The sequence below is a fragment of the Lolium rigidum genome, chromosome 1 (assembly GCF_022539505.1).
Source record: "Lolium rigidum isolate FL_2022 chromosome 1, APGP_CSIRO_Lrig_0.1, whole genome shotgun sequence".
NCBI lineage: Eukaryota > Viridiplantae > Streptophyta > Magnoliopsida > Poales > Poaceae > Lolium > Lolium rigidum.
In genome coordinates, this window is record NC_061508.1 from 236,358,295 (window position 1) to 236,374,284 (window position 15,990).

Consider the following 15,990-nt stretch of genomic DNA (forward strand, 5'->3'; position numbering starts at 1 on the left):
AATATATATTCCAACATCGATAGATAGAAACAAGTATTGTTTCATCTAAATCTAATATTGAAATAGTTATATTACAGAACATAGCCGGTGGAATTCATGTGTACATTCTACAAAAATTTAACTATGTCCAATAACACCTGAAGCCAACAACACTGCATAAGACAGCATGGAATGGTTGAAGATCTCAGATAATTTCGCAAATTTGCTAATCATGTGCTTCCAGATCACCACCTGTGCTATAGCATTTCATCAATGTAATAGCACAATTTCTCCTTGCTCTGGATCCATTTTGGTTTCACAAAACAATGGTGCTGCATACACGATAATAACTGCTACATCAGCGGTGTGTTCCCGAACAGCGATATATGTGAGCTGACTCCTAATATGTCCGTTCTCTTCTTGTATTTGCATTAACCAGCGGTAGTTCAAATCCTTGACCACCAAATTAGCTGCATTCTCCATGTATCTGCTATAGCAACGGTGTGTCCCGCAACGGTGATATCCATAGACTTGACTCCAGAAATAGTCATAGGAACAAGGGAACCTTGGCCGGTTGTTTCACGCAGCAGTATAGTACACACTTACAATGCAAACGGATGTAAAATTAGTAGCCTGTATAAGACACACTGCAAGCTCTGTTTGAATAAAATGTAACCACTATATAGTATTGATGGAAATGGTACACTTAGAATTATGGTCTACCGATTCGGAACTTTTGCAATAATGAGTCAGTATTTTATTCATCAGTTTCAGCAGCGTACCCAGGTAGGCAGCTAAAGTGCTGGAACTGAACAGTTACTTTCATGCGGGAACACATGCACGCGATAACACAATCTTGAAATACTATTTTTTAAACAATTTGTGAAAGCCTCCACTTCTCATAATCACTGTATTTTATTTTGGAAACGAAAGCAACAAACATTTTAGCTTCAAAATGAACTGTAAAAACCAAAGAAGGAACTGAAAACATAATAAGGTATCCACACTTTTGAAGGCAAAGCACATAAAAGAGAAACAATTCTGAATCTCAAACCAGCAGCCTGAACTGATAATAGCGAGTTCACAAGCCCTGCTATTTTTCCAAACCTGTAGATGCTTTCAAAATACCTACATTTGAAATGGGGTAAGCCATGCTCTGCTACATGGCCCATGAACTAACAGTAACACTGTTGTTTTGTAAAGCTTGCTCCCTTCATGAATGCTTTTTATTTGTATTCCGGAAAAAAGAGGAGTAATATTTGTCTGACCAAGATAAGCATAACCAAACTATCTGAATTTTTGAAGGAAAAATCCAAAGATGGGAAACAATTATGAATTTATTCACTAAAGTAAAATATAATAATGAGTTCACCATCTTCGCAATTTGTTGGAAACAGGTAACAGAGCGCAATAAGTGACTTAAAATATTTATCTTCAGAGCAGAATTAGGTATACTACATTTCAGGTCCCACCAACTACTGTTAATAATGTATTGGTTTACAAATCCTGGTCAATTTTATAAAGAACAAAGTTTTTAACTTGTTGTTGCAAAAGAAACGATTAAAATAGCTTCCTGCCAAAACAGAAGAAACAGAAAGCATAAACAAACATCTGAACTTTTGAAGATAGAGCATAGTTTTGAAATAATAGCTTTCGAGCATCAAGAGTGTGAGCCGATATGGCGAAGCAAAGCAATATTGAGGACATCTGAGAACTAAAATAGAAACCAAGGAAGAAAGTATGCCACTTAATAACTGGTCTACCACAGTCTATGAAAACATGTCACGGACTTCCAGGCTGACCATTAGCATATTAAAAAAAAATCCCAGGCCCCGACATCAAAGATGCGACTTCTAACAAGAGAATACTAACCATCAACCAGATCAAGAAAAGTGATACAACCTGCCTTATGCATTGATTCACGATGTCCGTGCTTCTGTCATAATTGCCCATTCTCTTTTCTCTTTCATTTTTTCCTGTTTAACATAACCAGAGACATATCATGTGAAACATGTTACTATACCTTGATTGGCTTTTCAAGATACTGCAGCATAAGAAGATCAGAAATTATAGTAATATTCAGTTTCCCTTGGCAATTGTACGAGGTTATTTTATACACACGCAAAGCTGGCCATGTGTGACAAACATCTATATCCCGCAAACCAAAAATGAACTGGACCTTGGCTCCGACAGAACCAGTTTCATGATAAAACAATTAGTAAATGCTATCATTCAAATGGAGGAGATTGTAATTAACCACATGTACCATCCTCATTTTCAATCAATAAGGGAAGAAATTTTTTAGAGGTCAAATGCGTCGCCACGCAAAGCTGGACATGTGTAAACAATTGAGTTTTTCATTTCTACCAGAATTAATTGTAGAGTGTTTGTGGTAAAAAAAAAGCTGAGTGTTCCAGAAACTAACCACTCGCCTTCTTCCAGTGTCTACATAAACCTTGTTCCCGGCTAAAATGAAGGGGAGTTGCTTGGGATCTGATGAGCCAGCCTGAAAACAAAAATTAAAATTAGAACCAACCCGACTTTCTTGCCTCTAAATATGAAATATTGTATATCAGTGAGCACCAAACATGCGAAATATCAAATGCATAATATTTAATAACTAAGAGGGTTTGTCGCCCACTATAGAACTAAATTAGTCCTGTGACCAACCAGGTATTGTAAAATTGGCTGAGTTGCTGTTAGAACAATGTTAAGCACTTCTTTTTCCTGGATTATTTTTCTCGCGCATGTTCTGCAGCTGGAAAACCAAATGTACCATCAGTCTAGTCACAAAGCTATATCTATGGTACTAATTTCTTCAGGCTTGCAATGCGTACATTGAACCTGGAAGGGTCAAACACGGTTGGATGTTGTAGATGGTCAGATCATAGTGTATTGAGCTCGCGTCGACATTCACGTTCCAATCCTTATTCACATGTGGAATCCTGTTGTTACTTGTGTCCCTGTTAAATAGTAGCTTCCTACAAGGAGGAAGAATGAATCAGTAAAGTTTAGCTACCTGCAACCTGGCAGTCCATGAGCGCCACTCCTGGAAACAAATAATAATTTCTGGGGTGTTACGCTTCCTCCATGTGTGATAAAATAAAAACAGAGCGACAATGCTCGGAATTGATTCATATAATTAAAGCTGGCTGATCTTATCATATTTATTTTCTTTCTAAATAAAAACAGCAACTCAAGCTCTATAGTCCCCTTTTGTTCGCAGAAAAGCTAGTCAGGCAAAAGAAAAGTTAGTGATATATTCCCAAAACAGTAACCCAAGTAGTGCACAAAGTATATAATTGGGTATATAAATTGGTATGGTGAAATCTGGAAATTAACAAAGAATATAGTTGAGTTTCAGAGGGGTGCACGTGCTCTCACTTCACATGCCACAATAGATAAACATTTTTTTCTAGAAGGTATTAGAAGCCAAATATTCTATGAATAAAAAAATAAAGGTTAATCCAAATTTATGAGTATCCCGAAGGAGACAAGATGAACATTGTTAATATTTGGCTTAATTACTTGCAAATGCTTCCAAAACGAAAGTTGGAGAAGGGACCATAGCACACGCACCAGCAACGAATGCATTCCCTAGCCGAGTCCTCCTCAACCCAGGGGTCCTTGAATTCTCAAGATAGAGCTCTTCTATTCAGCAGCCGAAAGGACACAGGGGTCAAGGCAATCTCAAGATCAATCACAGTCTGCCTTCTGTCACCGCCGTTGCAGGCCTACACCGACGCCTTGCTGCTAGACATAACATGAGCAATGGATATTATCACTATGAAATTTAAGAAGGGGGAGAAGAAAGATGCAAAACCACAAGAAAATGGCACTGGCCTAAATGATTAAGCACAAAGCTACAGATGTAGTAACCACCTTTTCTATAACAGGAGGATCACATGTAGGCCTTCTACTTAACAGTAGTTATTAAGAGTAGCCGTATAGTCTAAGCATACTAAGTACTTAAGGTGATCTGGGATCTGTTAATATTTTCTTTTATGCATTTGTAAGCAATTCATCAAGCACATCGATGTGTGGACCTCCGCCGCCCCATAGCCGCATCACACAACCCCTCACGAACAGCGGGAATCCCCATGACTTTTTGCTTGTCAATGCGCCATCTCATCAAGCTCATCGATGCACCGTCGCGATCGCCATCGCTGATCTTGAGGATCTATTATGGCAGCAAAACCAGCATGTATATTAACACTGGAAAATTACTGAAGAAGGGATATCCGCTATTTTTTAGAAGAATAAAAGTGCAACAGAACAATTGATACAAAGGTATAGTCAAGCATACCCCAAACCCCACCTTCTTATGTGCCTATCTTGGCGTAATTGTCCATTTCATTGCGGACCCCTTGACAAAATTACGGTGAAGAGAGCTATATCTTACTTAATTTGTGGATGGTGCCTGAATAACCTCCAGCGCCAACTGAGCGCCAAAATGCTGCAGCTCACTACCCTGAAGTAGGACAACCTCGATCTGAACATTTTGAAGTCGGGTAATTAGGCCAACACATAAAACGAAAACCATTAAATGGGTTTAGAAACGTTGGTTAAAAAATGTGGGTAAAATTTACAATAAGGGTTAAATGGTAGTCTGAAATATATATTAAGATCTGCAGTTAACGGAAAGTGTCAAACCTTAATTTAGGTTATAGCTCGCAAGAAAATATCTAGGTGTGCGAGTGATAGGGAGGTAGTACCATGAACACCGACAAATATGCATATTATCACATATGCCAATAGTGGCCAACTCGTACAACAAAAGAAATTTGCTAGCTTGAGTTGATCATAAGCAACTGAAAGCAAGTATATGTGCTATAAACAAGATCCAACAAGGATGAATAAGCAACTGAAAGCAAATTTACCTTCAGGCTCATCTGCACTGCGGAATCGGCTCATGGACGGCGGCGAGCATAGGACGCGGCGACTTTGAGGGAGGGGATCTCTCCTGGGTGGTGAGGTGAGAGGTGCCGGCGAGTTGGCCTGGCCGGTGAAGAGGGAGGAGTAAACATGGTCACCTGGCCGATGGGGAGGAAGAAGCTGGCGCCGGCCGACATATCCATAGCGAGCAGAGCGAAGCATTAGCAGCCTAAATAAATAGGAAAATTTAGAAATAAGTAGCTGAACTTATATTGAAAATGAACAAATAAATTGGGCCAACCTAATTTTGGAAACAATACAGATCAGGTACATAACCATGTCAGTGGTGTCTATATACATGAAAAAGCACGCATTGTATGCATTTTAAACCCACTCAATAATAAGCACGAAGGTGTATACAAACGATTCTTCTATCCTAAATACCTTTGACATCAAGTAAATTCATTAGGTTCTCCGAGACCAAGGCACCAAACAAAATATACAGTGGTGTTGAGAAAATTAAACCTCAATAAGACAAAGCTACATAGAAGCGTTTATTGGAGTACATTATCTACATGCAGATGCCACATGGAAAGATATTCTGCTAGAATACATATCTGAATCTTTTACTGGCTAAACTAAGGAGATATGAGACATTGGTGTAGTGCAAAATGATCATATAACTCTAATTTCACCGTAACTACATCACGTGTTAAAGATAAAAAAAATGTCAGCAAAAAAGGTAGATTGGCAGAAGGCTAGACTTTTGCTTGCCATAAGTGTCCAGGTGCTCCAATTCCCTTCGCACCGGTGGCACAACTGATCTTAATAAGTAATAACTTCTTTGCACATGCTCAAGCCTCCCTCTCGCATGCTTACATAATGAAATCAATAATGTAAATGGGGTAACGGAATAAAGCTGAGCAGAGGAGCTCACGATTTTAACTAAAAACAATGCACAATAGAATTTGCATATGCATCGGAAAGGGGATAGAATGGGGGCCATCAAGCAACGTCGTCTGCCTCTGCTGCCAAGGAGCTCACGATTGAAAAGAGATTTAATGGAGGCTAGTAAGCGACTGCAAAGAAAATAGTCATATCCCCAAACTGTAGAAGAACAAAATACATGAGGCACACTTGTTTCATGCAACTGGACACTCCAAGGCCAGTATATATTTTGATTTAGGAAACATTGTATGAAATGACCGGGGACAAACCGAAATTGCTGAACATGGTACTTATTACCTTAATCTGAAGAGACATTCCCATTCAGTGAACATATGGACCAACTGAAGCGATGTAGCTAGGAATACTTGAACATAAGGCACTGCCGTTGCACTTTTCAAGGAATCATCCCTAAAAATTGTAGGATTAAATAATTGGACCACATTCATTCAACAGGTTTATAAGAGGAAATAAAAATAATTAAGCAGGAAAATGCATATCTTATTCAAGATAACTACCTTTGCTTCAGTAAGCTAGATGATTCCTCGGCCGTCCTCTATCCCTGAACACACTCTTCTTGGTGTTCTCCCTTTTTTGTCAGATCTGTGGAAAAAATCATTATTTGGAACATATAGCTCATATTTTCCATTAGTCGGCATATACCATGTATGCGTTAGAAGATCAAATAGTAGTGTAGAAAACAGTCATATCCCCAAACTGTAGAAGAACAAAATACATGAGGCACACTTGTTTCATGCAACTGGACACTCCAAGGCCAGTATATATTTTGATTTAGGAAACATTGTATGAAATGACCGGGGACAAACCGAAATTGCTGAACATGGTACTTATTACCTTAATCCGAAGAGACATTCCCATTCAGTGAACATATGGACCAACTGAAGCGATGTAGCTAGGAATACTTGAACATAAGGCACTGCCGTTGCACTTTTCAAGGAATCATCCCTAAAAATTGTAGGATTAAATAATTGGACCACATTCATTCAACAGGTTTATAAGAGGAAATAAAAATAATTAAGCAGGAAAATGCATATCTTATTCAAGATAACTACCTTTGCTTCAGTAAGCTAGATGATTCCTCGGCCGTCCTCTATCCCTGAACACACTCTTCTTGGTGTTCTCCCTTTTTGTCGGATCTGTGGAAAAAATCATTATTTGGAACATATAGCTCATATTTTCCATTAGTCGGCATATACCATGTATGCGTTAGAAGATCAAATAGTAGTGTAGAAAACACCTAACCAAAACAAAGCAACCCACTAAAACCAATCTATAGAGTGGAGTTGCATTAACCTAACAAACATAATGCTGCATTCTGAGTAAAGCTTCAATGACAGAGCGATCCAATATGTCACACCAAATACACGTCAGCTCATCACTTCCACTTTTAGCTTCGAACCAACATCAGAAAACAACACTAACATAAAAAAATAAATCAGTATCAGTTTGGGCAACATGAGAGCATGTCCATGGTACATTGAACAGAGATGCGTATGTGCACCTACGCAAGATATGCCTAGACACAATGAACTATACAGTCCTCGCATTTTAAAAAATCCTGAGAATGCAAGAAATATACCAAAACAAAGATTGATTATATTACCTTTCACCCGTGGTCTTGGACTCTGGTGCGGACATACTCAATGAAAGTATACATATTTCTCAACGCCACCATACCATGGGACCAGTAAGCACACCATGGGCATTCTCTGCATCATAAGTAACAATAGAAATAGTTTCCATCAACAAGAGTTGTTTTCAAGTGACATTTACACAAGCACTATATATAAATTTGCAGTATATAAATTTGCAGCACTCATGAATCCGTGTGCTAGAAATTTGCTACATCTGCAGAATCATGCCCAATAAAACTGGCCATGTGTCACTAAACCCGTATAGGAAGGCACATGTCAACAGATCGTTGCAAAATGAGCATTTGTATTCAGGGGAATTTTGAAGAATATAACCTTCCCAGCACTCTAGATCCACCATCGTGGTATGCCGCCCTCCTCGTGTGTCACCACTGGTTCGTCTCCATCCTCGTCATGCTTGCTGCTGCCTGAGATGGAGAGAAAGAGAGGGTGAAGACAAAGAAGAAAAGAGCGTACGCGGAGGAGGAAGAAACGGGAGGTCGAGGTGGCGCCATAGAAGAAGGATCGAAGGCTTCATCTCGCTGCCTCCCGATCTGTTGCCTCCTCGCCCAAGCAGAGGCAGGAGAGGATGAGGCGGGGGATCTCGAGCCCCACCGGCGCGGAGATGGTGGCGACCGGAGATCTCGAGCCTCGCCGCCATTGCCTCATCCGGTCTCCCCCGCGCCAGTTCGAGCGGATGTCCCGCACCAAGGACCGCCGCCACCGCATCCTCCTCTCCCGAGGCAGCCGATGCCGTTGTGCCCTCATACACGGCTGAGAGGGTGAGACGGCGCGAGCTCGACCTCTGAGCCGGTCTCCTCGCCGCCCGCCGCTAGCCTCCTTCAGGAAGTCGACCGCACCCGCCGCTCACCGTCCGCGACCAGCACGCAGGAGAGAAAGCCAGAGGAGGCGGCGGATTCGGGAGGAGGAGAAGAGCGGGGATTGGGGGAGAAGAGTGGGCACGGGATTGGAGAGGAGAGAGAGGCTCTGGTTGGCTAGGGTTTCACCGTTTGTGGTTTTCTCACGGACGCGAGCACGGACGCGAGCAGTCCCAGACGAGTGGCCCCAAGCACGCACGGGCCCAGGCGTCACAAACTCAGAATGAGCAGCGAACGGTGAAAAAGAAATTACTAAATCGGACGGTTGAGGTAGAAAGCGGGAGGTGGGTTTTACTGTGCATGGTCAAACGTGCGATCCGGATGGATTTGCCCCTCTCAGATGGCCTGGTTGGCCGGGTCATCTAGGAGCTTTTATAGGAGAAATCTTAGGTGTAGGGGCGGCACCCCGCTTGATCATTATTTAGTAGATCCGATCCGTTACGGTTGCTCCTTGATTCTTCAAGGATTCGTTTAATATCTGCAATAGTTAGGCCTTACAAAGGGTTGGAGGATCCAGCGGCACGTAGGGTGTCGTTTGCTAGTCCTAGACAGGATGTTCCGGGGATCAACCTCGTGTTGGTTTTTAGGCCCTATCTAGGATCGGCTTACGATCACCTTGCGTGGCCGCGAGGCCCAGTCGTGAGTAGGATGATCCGATTATGCGGTGAAAACCCTAAATCGTCGTAGGTCGTTTTGACTTTATCTTGATCAAGCAGGACCACCATATATTCGTGCACCTCGTACGAATCATGGGTGGATCGGCTCCTTGAGCCGATTCACAGGATAACCTGAGAGCCGATCGAGGCTCGTATTTAATGTTTACGTGTATGCCATGCAGGAAACTAAGAGAGGCATCTCCATCACCTTCCTGACCAGGTATAGGTCAGGTGGCACGCCCTTGCACCAGCATCGGACGTGCGTACCAGAGGCTTTGCGGGCCGTCGCTCGGAGGGACCAGGGCCAGCCGCAACCCTAAGTTGTTCCCGGCTCTACTGTGTTGCCCGTCGCTGCTCGCCAGTGGGTTTCTGACCGCAACAGAAGCACATTGAGATACGGAACCACTTCATCCGGGATCACATTGCTCGCGGAGATATTGTACTATCCTACATTGGTACCAAGGAGCAATTGGCGGACATCTTCACGAAGCCCTTGGATGAGAAGCGTTTCATTGAGTTGAGGCATGAGCTAAATATCATTGATCCATCGAATTTTGCTTGACCGTCGTGTGCACATACCAATCCTAACCTTTATATCTAGATGAAAGGAACACATGAACATAGGGGGAGTGCGGTTTAAATCTATTGAGCTATCCCTCCCCCCATAATGCATAAAGAAATCCAAAACATATGCTATTCGTCAATTAAGTGACTTATGAGCTTCATGTTGATTTGTAGTCTGTGAGTCCTAGATACATCTATGCGACCTCACACTACTACCTCTTACACGGTGGCTTCGGCCACCAACCTCCTCTTTTGAGGAGTTTTTCGGTTCTTTATGTTTCTTTGTGACTTTCTTTTTGTCCTTCTTCTTTGTTATCTTTTTCTTCATGTTTTTGGAGAACCTCATTCAAGCTTGTTTTCCCTCTTGGTTTTTGCAAGCTTGGTTGTATGTTCTTTTTCTCCATCCTTCTAGTTTCTTTACCCTCCTTTTTGGTGTTCCGATGCCAAAGGGGGAGAAGTTCCTATGTGGATGGGGACCTTTGTTGGTTGTAGCCTTGTGGTCCTAGTTGCTTATCTTGTCTTGTGGCTACATCAACAACTCTATGGAGGCATCTTACGGTGAGTTTGGGTATTCTCAAGGCTATGGTATGATAACTTCACCCAAATCTCCTTACATGATCTTATGTTGCCTCCATATTGTGCATATGCTATTTGAACATGTCATTTATCCGTGTTGCATATGTGCTTGGTTTGTAAAAACTAGGGGGAGTGATGCCTCTAGAACATGTGTATTTGTATTCAAATACATATTCATAATATGCACATGTTTAGGGGGAGCTCTGTCGAGCTTTTGCAAATCTAAGTATCTCATCATAATATCATATGTTATTGTAAAGTCTTGTGGTGTCATCAAACACCAAAAAGGGGGAGATTGTAAGAGCAAAGTCTAAACCCCGGGTTTTGTGTGTTTGATGACAACACTTGAGTAATCTCACCGTGTGCCTTGAGTATCATTGTTAGATTTGCAAGTACACGGTGACCTCGCTGGACACGTCAAGATCGGAAGACTGAAGGTAGTTTATATGCTTTCTGGTTTTGTGTGTGTATCGCGAGGTGACATGGCTGGAGAGAAAAAGGGGAGAAAACCAGTTTTAGCTAGGCCGGTACTACCGATACTTGTAGCGGTAGTACCGCTACCCCTATAGGTACCGCCCACGGTACCGCTCTGAGTTCTGCGCTAACTTTGACCCAGAATACGGGTTGCGGTACCTCTGCAGTACCTGGAGTAGTAGTACCGCTCACGAGCGGTAGTACCGCTCAGGTACCATAACTAGTTATGGCAGTACCGCTCTAGTACCACTCCGGTACCGCTTCGAGTCCAGTGATGTTTGGACCCTGTTGCGGTACCTCGAGCGGTACCGCGAGCGGTAGTACCGTTCTGCATCCACGTGGACCAGATCTGGGGATTTCAAACTCAGGGCGGTAGTACCGCTTCCCAAAAGCGGTAGTACCGTTTAGGCGAAAACTGGACATAGCGGTTGGATTTGGAGGAGCCTATTTAGGGGCCCCTTCTTCCCCAACTCGTTTTTATCTCTCATCTCTCTCTCTCCTCCATTGTTGCTGAGCCAAAACCTTGAGGATCTCCCCAACCATCCAACCAATCTTGCCCAAACTTTGAGGAGTGGTGGAGGAGACTCCGATCTATAGTCCTACCAAGAGAGATTTCACCAATACTATCTATTCCTTAGTGGATCTTGTTGGTAGGGTTCCTATGGTGGGACATTGGAGATGTGCAGCTATGGAGGCTAGCTTGGTGATGTACTAGCTCCATAGGGTGTTGGGAGCATCCTTCTGTGTGGAGCTCATCCCAACCTTGTGAAGGAATCACCGCCTCGACCGGTGCCTTAGTGGAGAAGGGGGAGCACCTTCGTGGAGCTCTCTCGAGGAAGAAGGTGAGGCCTTCCTTCGTGGTGTGGCCTTCTAGTCTCTTGTGTGAGACTAGCACCTCCTCAACGCAGACGTACTTCCCATTGTGGAAGGAACTGCGGGAAACAAACCTCGCCTCGTCTCCGCACCCCTCGGTTGTCTCGCTCCTTACTCTTACTATCTTGTTGATTCCTTTGCTTGTTGCACTTGTCCTAGGATCATTGTAGGAACACCACTATCGCTAAAGCTCTCACCTTTATCTTCCGTTGCACTAAAAATTGAAAAAGGCTAAAACTTGTCGTAGTGCCATTCACCCCCCCCCTCTTGTTCGCTACGATCCATTCACTTGCCCACTTTCAATTTCACCCAATCTCAATGCTTCAATCATATAATCAGCTTGAGCTATGCGAAGCATGCAAATCTTTTTACAAGACATCCAGAGGACATTCAACAAATATGCTAGTTGTCCAAAGAACCATTGGCAATCAATATTCTCCTTAGCAACAGCTACAAGGGTTAGTTGAAGCTGATGGGCAAAGCAATGAACATAATAAGCAGAAGGTGAATCTTCCATAATTAGTTTCTTCAAACCATTCACATGACCTTTCATGTTGCTAGCTCCATCATACCCCTGTCCACGGACCTTAGATAAGGTCAACTGATGCATAAGAAGCAATGATTGAATTACTCCTTTGAGAGTCAATGATGCAGTATATTCAACTTGGACGAGACTAAGAAACCGCTCAAGTGGCTCTCCAAATTTATTGACAAAGCGCAAGCAAAGAGCCAATTGTTCCTATTGATATGCATCACTAGATTCATCAGCAAGGATTGCAAAACACTCATCACCAAGTTCCTCGATAATAAATTTAGTTGTTTCAAGAGCACAACAAGTAACGAGATGTTTCTGTTCTGTATCTTGTGGTCTATCATTTGACAATTATGTGGAGCATTGTCTAGAACCACCTTATTGACTTCTTCAAAGTTCACTGCCAGCCATTGCAAAAGTTCCTTGAAATTCCCTCTATTGTTTGAACCTCTTGACTCATCATGACCACGAAAAGCCAACCCCTGGCACAAGATATATCTTATGCACTTAAGTGACCATTTCAAGCAAGCAAGATACCGAGCTTTGAATTGTGAAGTGTTTGAGGCGATGGACTCACGGATTGATGCTTTAGGTGTTATGAACATATTATATTTCTCTTCAGCTTCGGAATGAGCACTATTGATCTCACCTGCGTGCTTTCGAAATCTAGCTTTCATGTTCCAGTTTCTGAACCCTCCATTGATGAAACTATCTCCACCAGCAAATTTATTGCCATCTTTGAATAAATAGCAAACAAAGCAATATGCAACATCTTTATCTATGATGTACTCAAGCCACTTGAACTCGTCAAACCACTTTGGTTGGAAGCGGCGCATACCTCCACACGTATGTTGAGGGAAATCATCCTTCTTCATATTTGGTCGGCAAGGCCCCAATACGACGTATGCCCTCCTAACTGAATCTTGGCCGTTGACATCATATCCTGATATTGGAGTCCTCAATCTAGGATCAGGCTCAATGTCATTAACACCATCATCATCATATTCATCACTATCACTTGATTCATCACCTTCTGATATTTCCTAATTCTCCCGCTATGTGCTAGCAGCTGTAATATCCCAGGATTTGGGGTTACAAAAAATAGAGGAAACAGATGTGTGCATTGCATTCATGCATAGAAAATCTGGGGAATTTTCGCGCTTTAAAGTAAAACAGTCACAGTAACTGAAGTTTCACTTGACCTTGGTGGAATTGAAGTAGCTCATCAAGTCAAGCGCTATAAACCTCAATGTGACTTTGTTTAAAACTTTGTTTTGGGTAGAGATGATTTGATTTAAGGGGTTAGATCAAATGGAATTAAAACCAACACAAGAATATATGAATCAAGGAACAACTACTTGATCCTATAAAAGATCATAACATGGTATTCCTTGCCATAAATATGAACATCCATTTATTTGGAAATCAAGTAACAATAAATGGAGAAACCATTCTTCACTTATCTTTTCCATGTCTTATAACTAATTCATGATCTACCATGAACTTCATGGTATTCATTTTATTTCATCCTTGGAATCATGACAAGGAGATAAACCCTAGAAATATATATATTCTTCTCCATTCCAAATTTATATACATCAAACCTAGAGAGATGAGATTTCTATATTATTTATTAGAGAAGCAATGACAAACCTTGAGCTAAACCTTGGATATACATCCATGTAGTCAAAACATCATCTTAAGAAAATAACCTTGGAATATTATTCAAGTCATTCCCAAATGAGAGAAACCATTCATACCAATTCTAGCTTTACCTATTAATGAATAAAGGACAACCATTGAACCAAAGTATTAGGTTGTAAACCAGTTCCATTTAGAGTGGTGAGATAACCTAATATCAAATGGAATAAGATCATATCCATGAATTGATAAAGTAAAGTAGAGACTAATACAATTTAGTTATCTAGGTAGAGACTTAACCTTTTTATACCTAATGAGATCTTCTGGGTATTCCATAAACTCTAGAATTAACCATAGCCATGTCCATAGTTGATAGTATAAAAGAAGTAATATACCTAGTTGATCAAGACAATGCTTGATCATGGAAGTGAGAACCCCATTCAATGAGAGATACCTTAGGAAGCCAAACCTTGATCATTATAAAATGAGTAATGATCATAAACCCTAAGAACTTGAGGTAAAGTTATTAAGAACAAGTTGATCATGCTTAAACCATGATCATGCTCTTGAGGTATGTGAGGATAAGTTAAATCCTAATAGGATTAGTAGATGTTATTCACCACATGAAATCATAGGGAGGTAACTAGTAAGCAACCATAGGCTTATATCCGAACCTTCACTTGTGAATCACTTGGTGATCATAAGTAGAATCCTACCACATCTATATTTCATAGATTAAAGAACCTAAGAAAACCTTAGATTCAAACTCCAAACTTTATATGGTGAGAAACCATTCATCATTATAACCAAAATTAACTATAAAAAGAAATATAGCTACTTTAGTTACTTTAATGATAAGAGAGTGGATTTGGTAACCGCGTGTATACGTGAGCACGCATCCATTACCGTTGGATTCGCTTTGAGATGCTAACCTCCACAAACGGATGCAAACGGCGTGAAGCCTCTTTTTTTACTTGCATTTGCTCACTTAATACGGTAAAGCTAGCCTTGTTTTTTTTCCTTGCATAGTTGCTTTGGCTCTCTAATCTGGACGTCCCTCTAATCCCACCGCTCATGCACGATACAAACCAGTCGCCCTCAGGTCGCCTCGGCGGCCGCCAGATGCGGGCAGGTGCTGCCTGAGATGCGCGCCGTCACCGTCGCTAGCAGGAGCTGCCGAGCTGGAGCCGTTCCACCTCCCAGACCCAGGTCTCCGTCCTCCACTCCTCCATGAGCTGGGCAAAGACGCAAGCAGCCAAGCAGAAGGTTGGGGAATCGCTAAATCGAGTCGAACGGTGTGCGGCTGCTGACACGGGCTAGGCAAGGATGTGAAGTTGGGGGAACGGGGCGGCCGCCGGCGCAACGGGAAAGGGTTTGGAGGCGCTCAACGCTCGTTGACTCAAATTGGGCCGCCTCTGCCCCCTCTCTCACCCAACCAGTCCCAACCCCTTCACCGCGTCGCGGGGAGGAGGCCGCCGGCAGCGCCATGGAGAAGGGCTTGCAGCGCCACCACCACCTGTTGGGCGGCGGGAAGATGAGGGGCGCGGCGGGGCTGATGGGCCTGCAGAAGCAGAACTCGTGGTCGCCCGACATCGAGCGGGACGAGGCCTGGGAGCGGCGCCGCCGCGGCCTGATGCGCCGGGCGCCCTCGTCGTCCTCGTTCAGCCGCGCGCAGAACGTCACCGACGACGACCTCGACAAGCTGCGTGGCTGCCTCGATCTGGGCTTCGGGGTCGAGCCGCCCGCGGCCGCTGGCTGCGCGGCGTGCGGCGAGGGCCGGAACCGGCTGGTTGAGACGCTCCCCGCGCCCGACCTCTACTACGCCGTTGCCGTCAAGGGTGGCGTGCCCCCTCGACCAGGTCCAGCCCGCCTGCCTCGTCTCCATACTCATGCTGGAGAACGAATATTCTGTGGATGGATACCATGGAGATGGGAGAGATTAGCGATGGGGTTGGGATGGGACAGATTAAAAAAAATTACTCTGCCTATTGTTACTACACCTCATGCAATGGGTAGCCTATGGTGGTGTCACAGAATCATCATTGCATACGCCAAAATAATCTAGTACTTCAACGTCTGATACAGCTCACATGTGAGAAATTTTCATCTCACGGACAACAAACGTCCGTTGGATACGTGGCAGTCAGTGAGCGCGTGCTCACGTATACACCCGGTCACCGGGCTTCATTTGTTAATGATAAATTGATGATAGTAATAGAAGTTAATTGGGAGAAGACAAAACTAATTCTCAAGTCCTTAGTAACTAAAGGAGAACCTCAACGATTAAGCAAGTAACCACCTTATCATGAATAGGGAAGACTAAACCATAGTTGGTCCATCATTTG

At 43.0% G+C, this 15,990-nt stretch overlaps 1 protein-coding gene and 2 long non-coding RNA genes across 3 annotated transcripts; 1 reads left to right on the top strand and 2 right to left on the bottom strand.

Annotated features, from left to right (window-relative positions):
* Positions 1–4,126: 4,126 nt before the first annotated feature.
* Positions 4,127–4,927, bottom strand: LOC124683351. Its single transcript, XR_006996645.1, has 3 exons — positions 4,860–4,927; positions 4,298–4,471; positions 4,127–4,159 (listed from the first exon to the last, which is right to left on the bottom strand). It is a non-coding gene; the product is annotated as an uncharacterized LOC124683351 (long non-coding RNA).
* A 1,190-nt stretch (positions 4,928–6,117) lies between these two features.
* Positions 6,118–8,086, bottom strand: LOC124683352. Its single transcript, XR_006996646.1, has 4 exons — positions 7,788–8,086; positions 7,424–7,529; positions 6,318–6,402; positions 6,118–6,210 (listed from the first exon to the last, which is right to left on the bottom strand). It is a non-coding gene; the product is annotated as an uncharacterized LOC124683352 (long non-coding RNA).
* Positions 8,087–15,131: 7,045 nt separating this feature from the next.
* On the top strand, positions 15,132–15,710 carry LOC124656313. Its single transcript, XM_047195085.1, has one exon. The coding sequence runs from the start codon at positions 15,132–15,134 to the stop codon at positions 15,708–15,710; it is 579 nt and encodes a 192-aa protein (XP_047051041.1).
* The last annotated feature ends 280 nt before the right edge of the window (positions 15,711–15,990 follow it).

Bases quoted from the DNA above. Each gene is read 5' to 3' on its own strand.
- LOC124656313 (XM_047195085.1), top strand. From the start codon at position 15,132: ATGGAGAAGGGCTTGCAGCGCCACCACCACCTGTTGGGCGGCGGGAAG.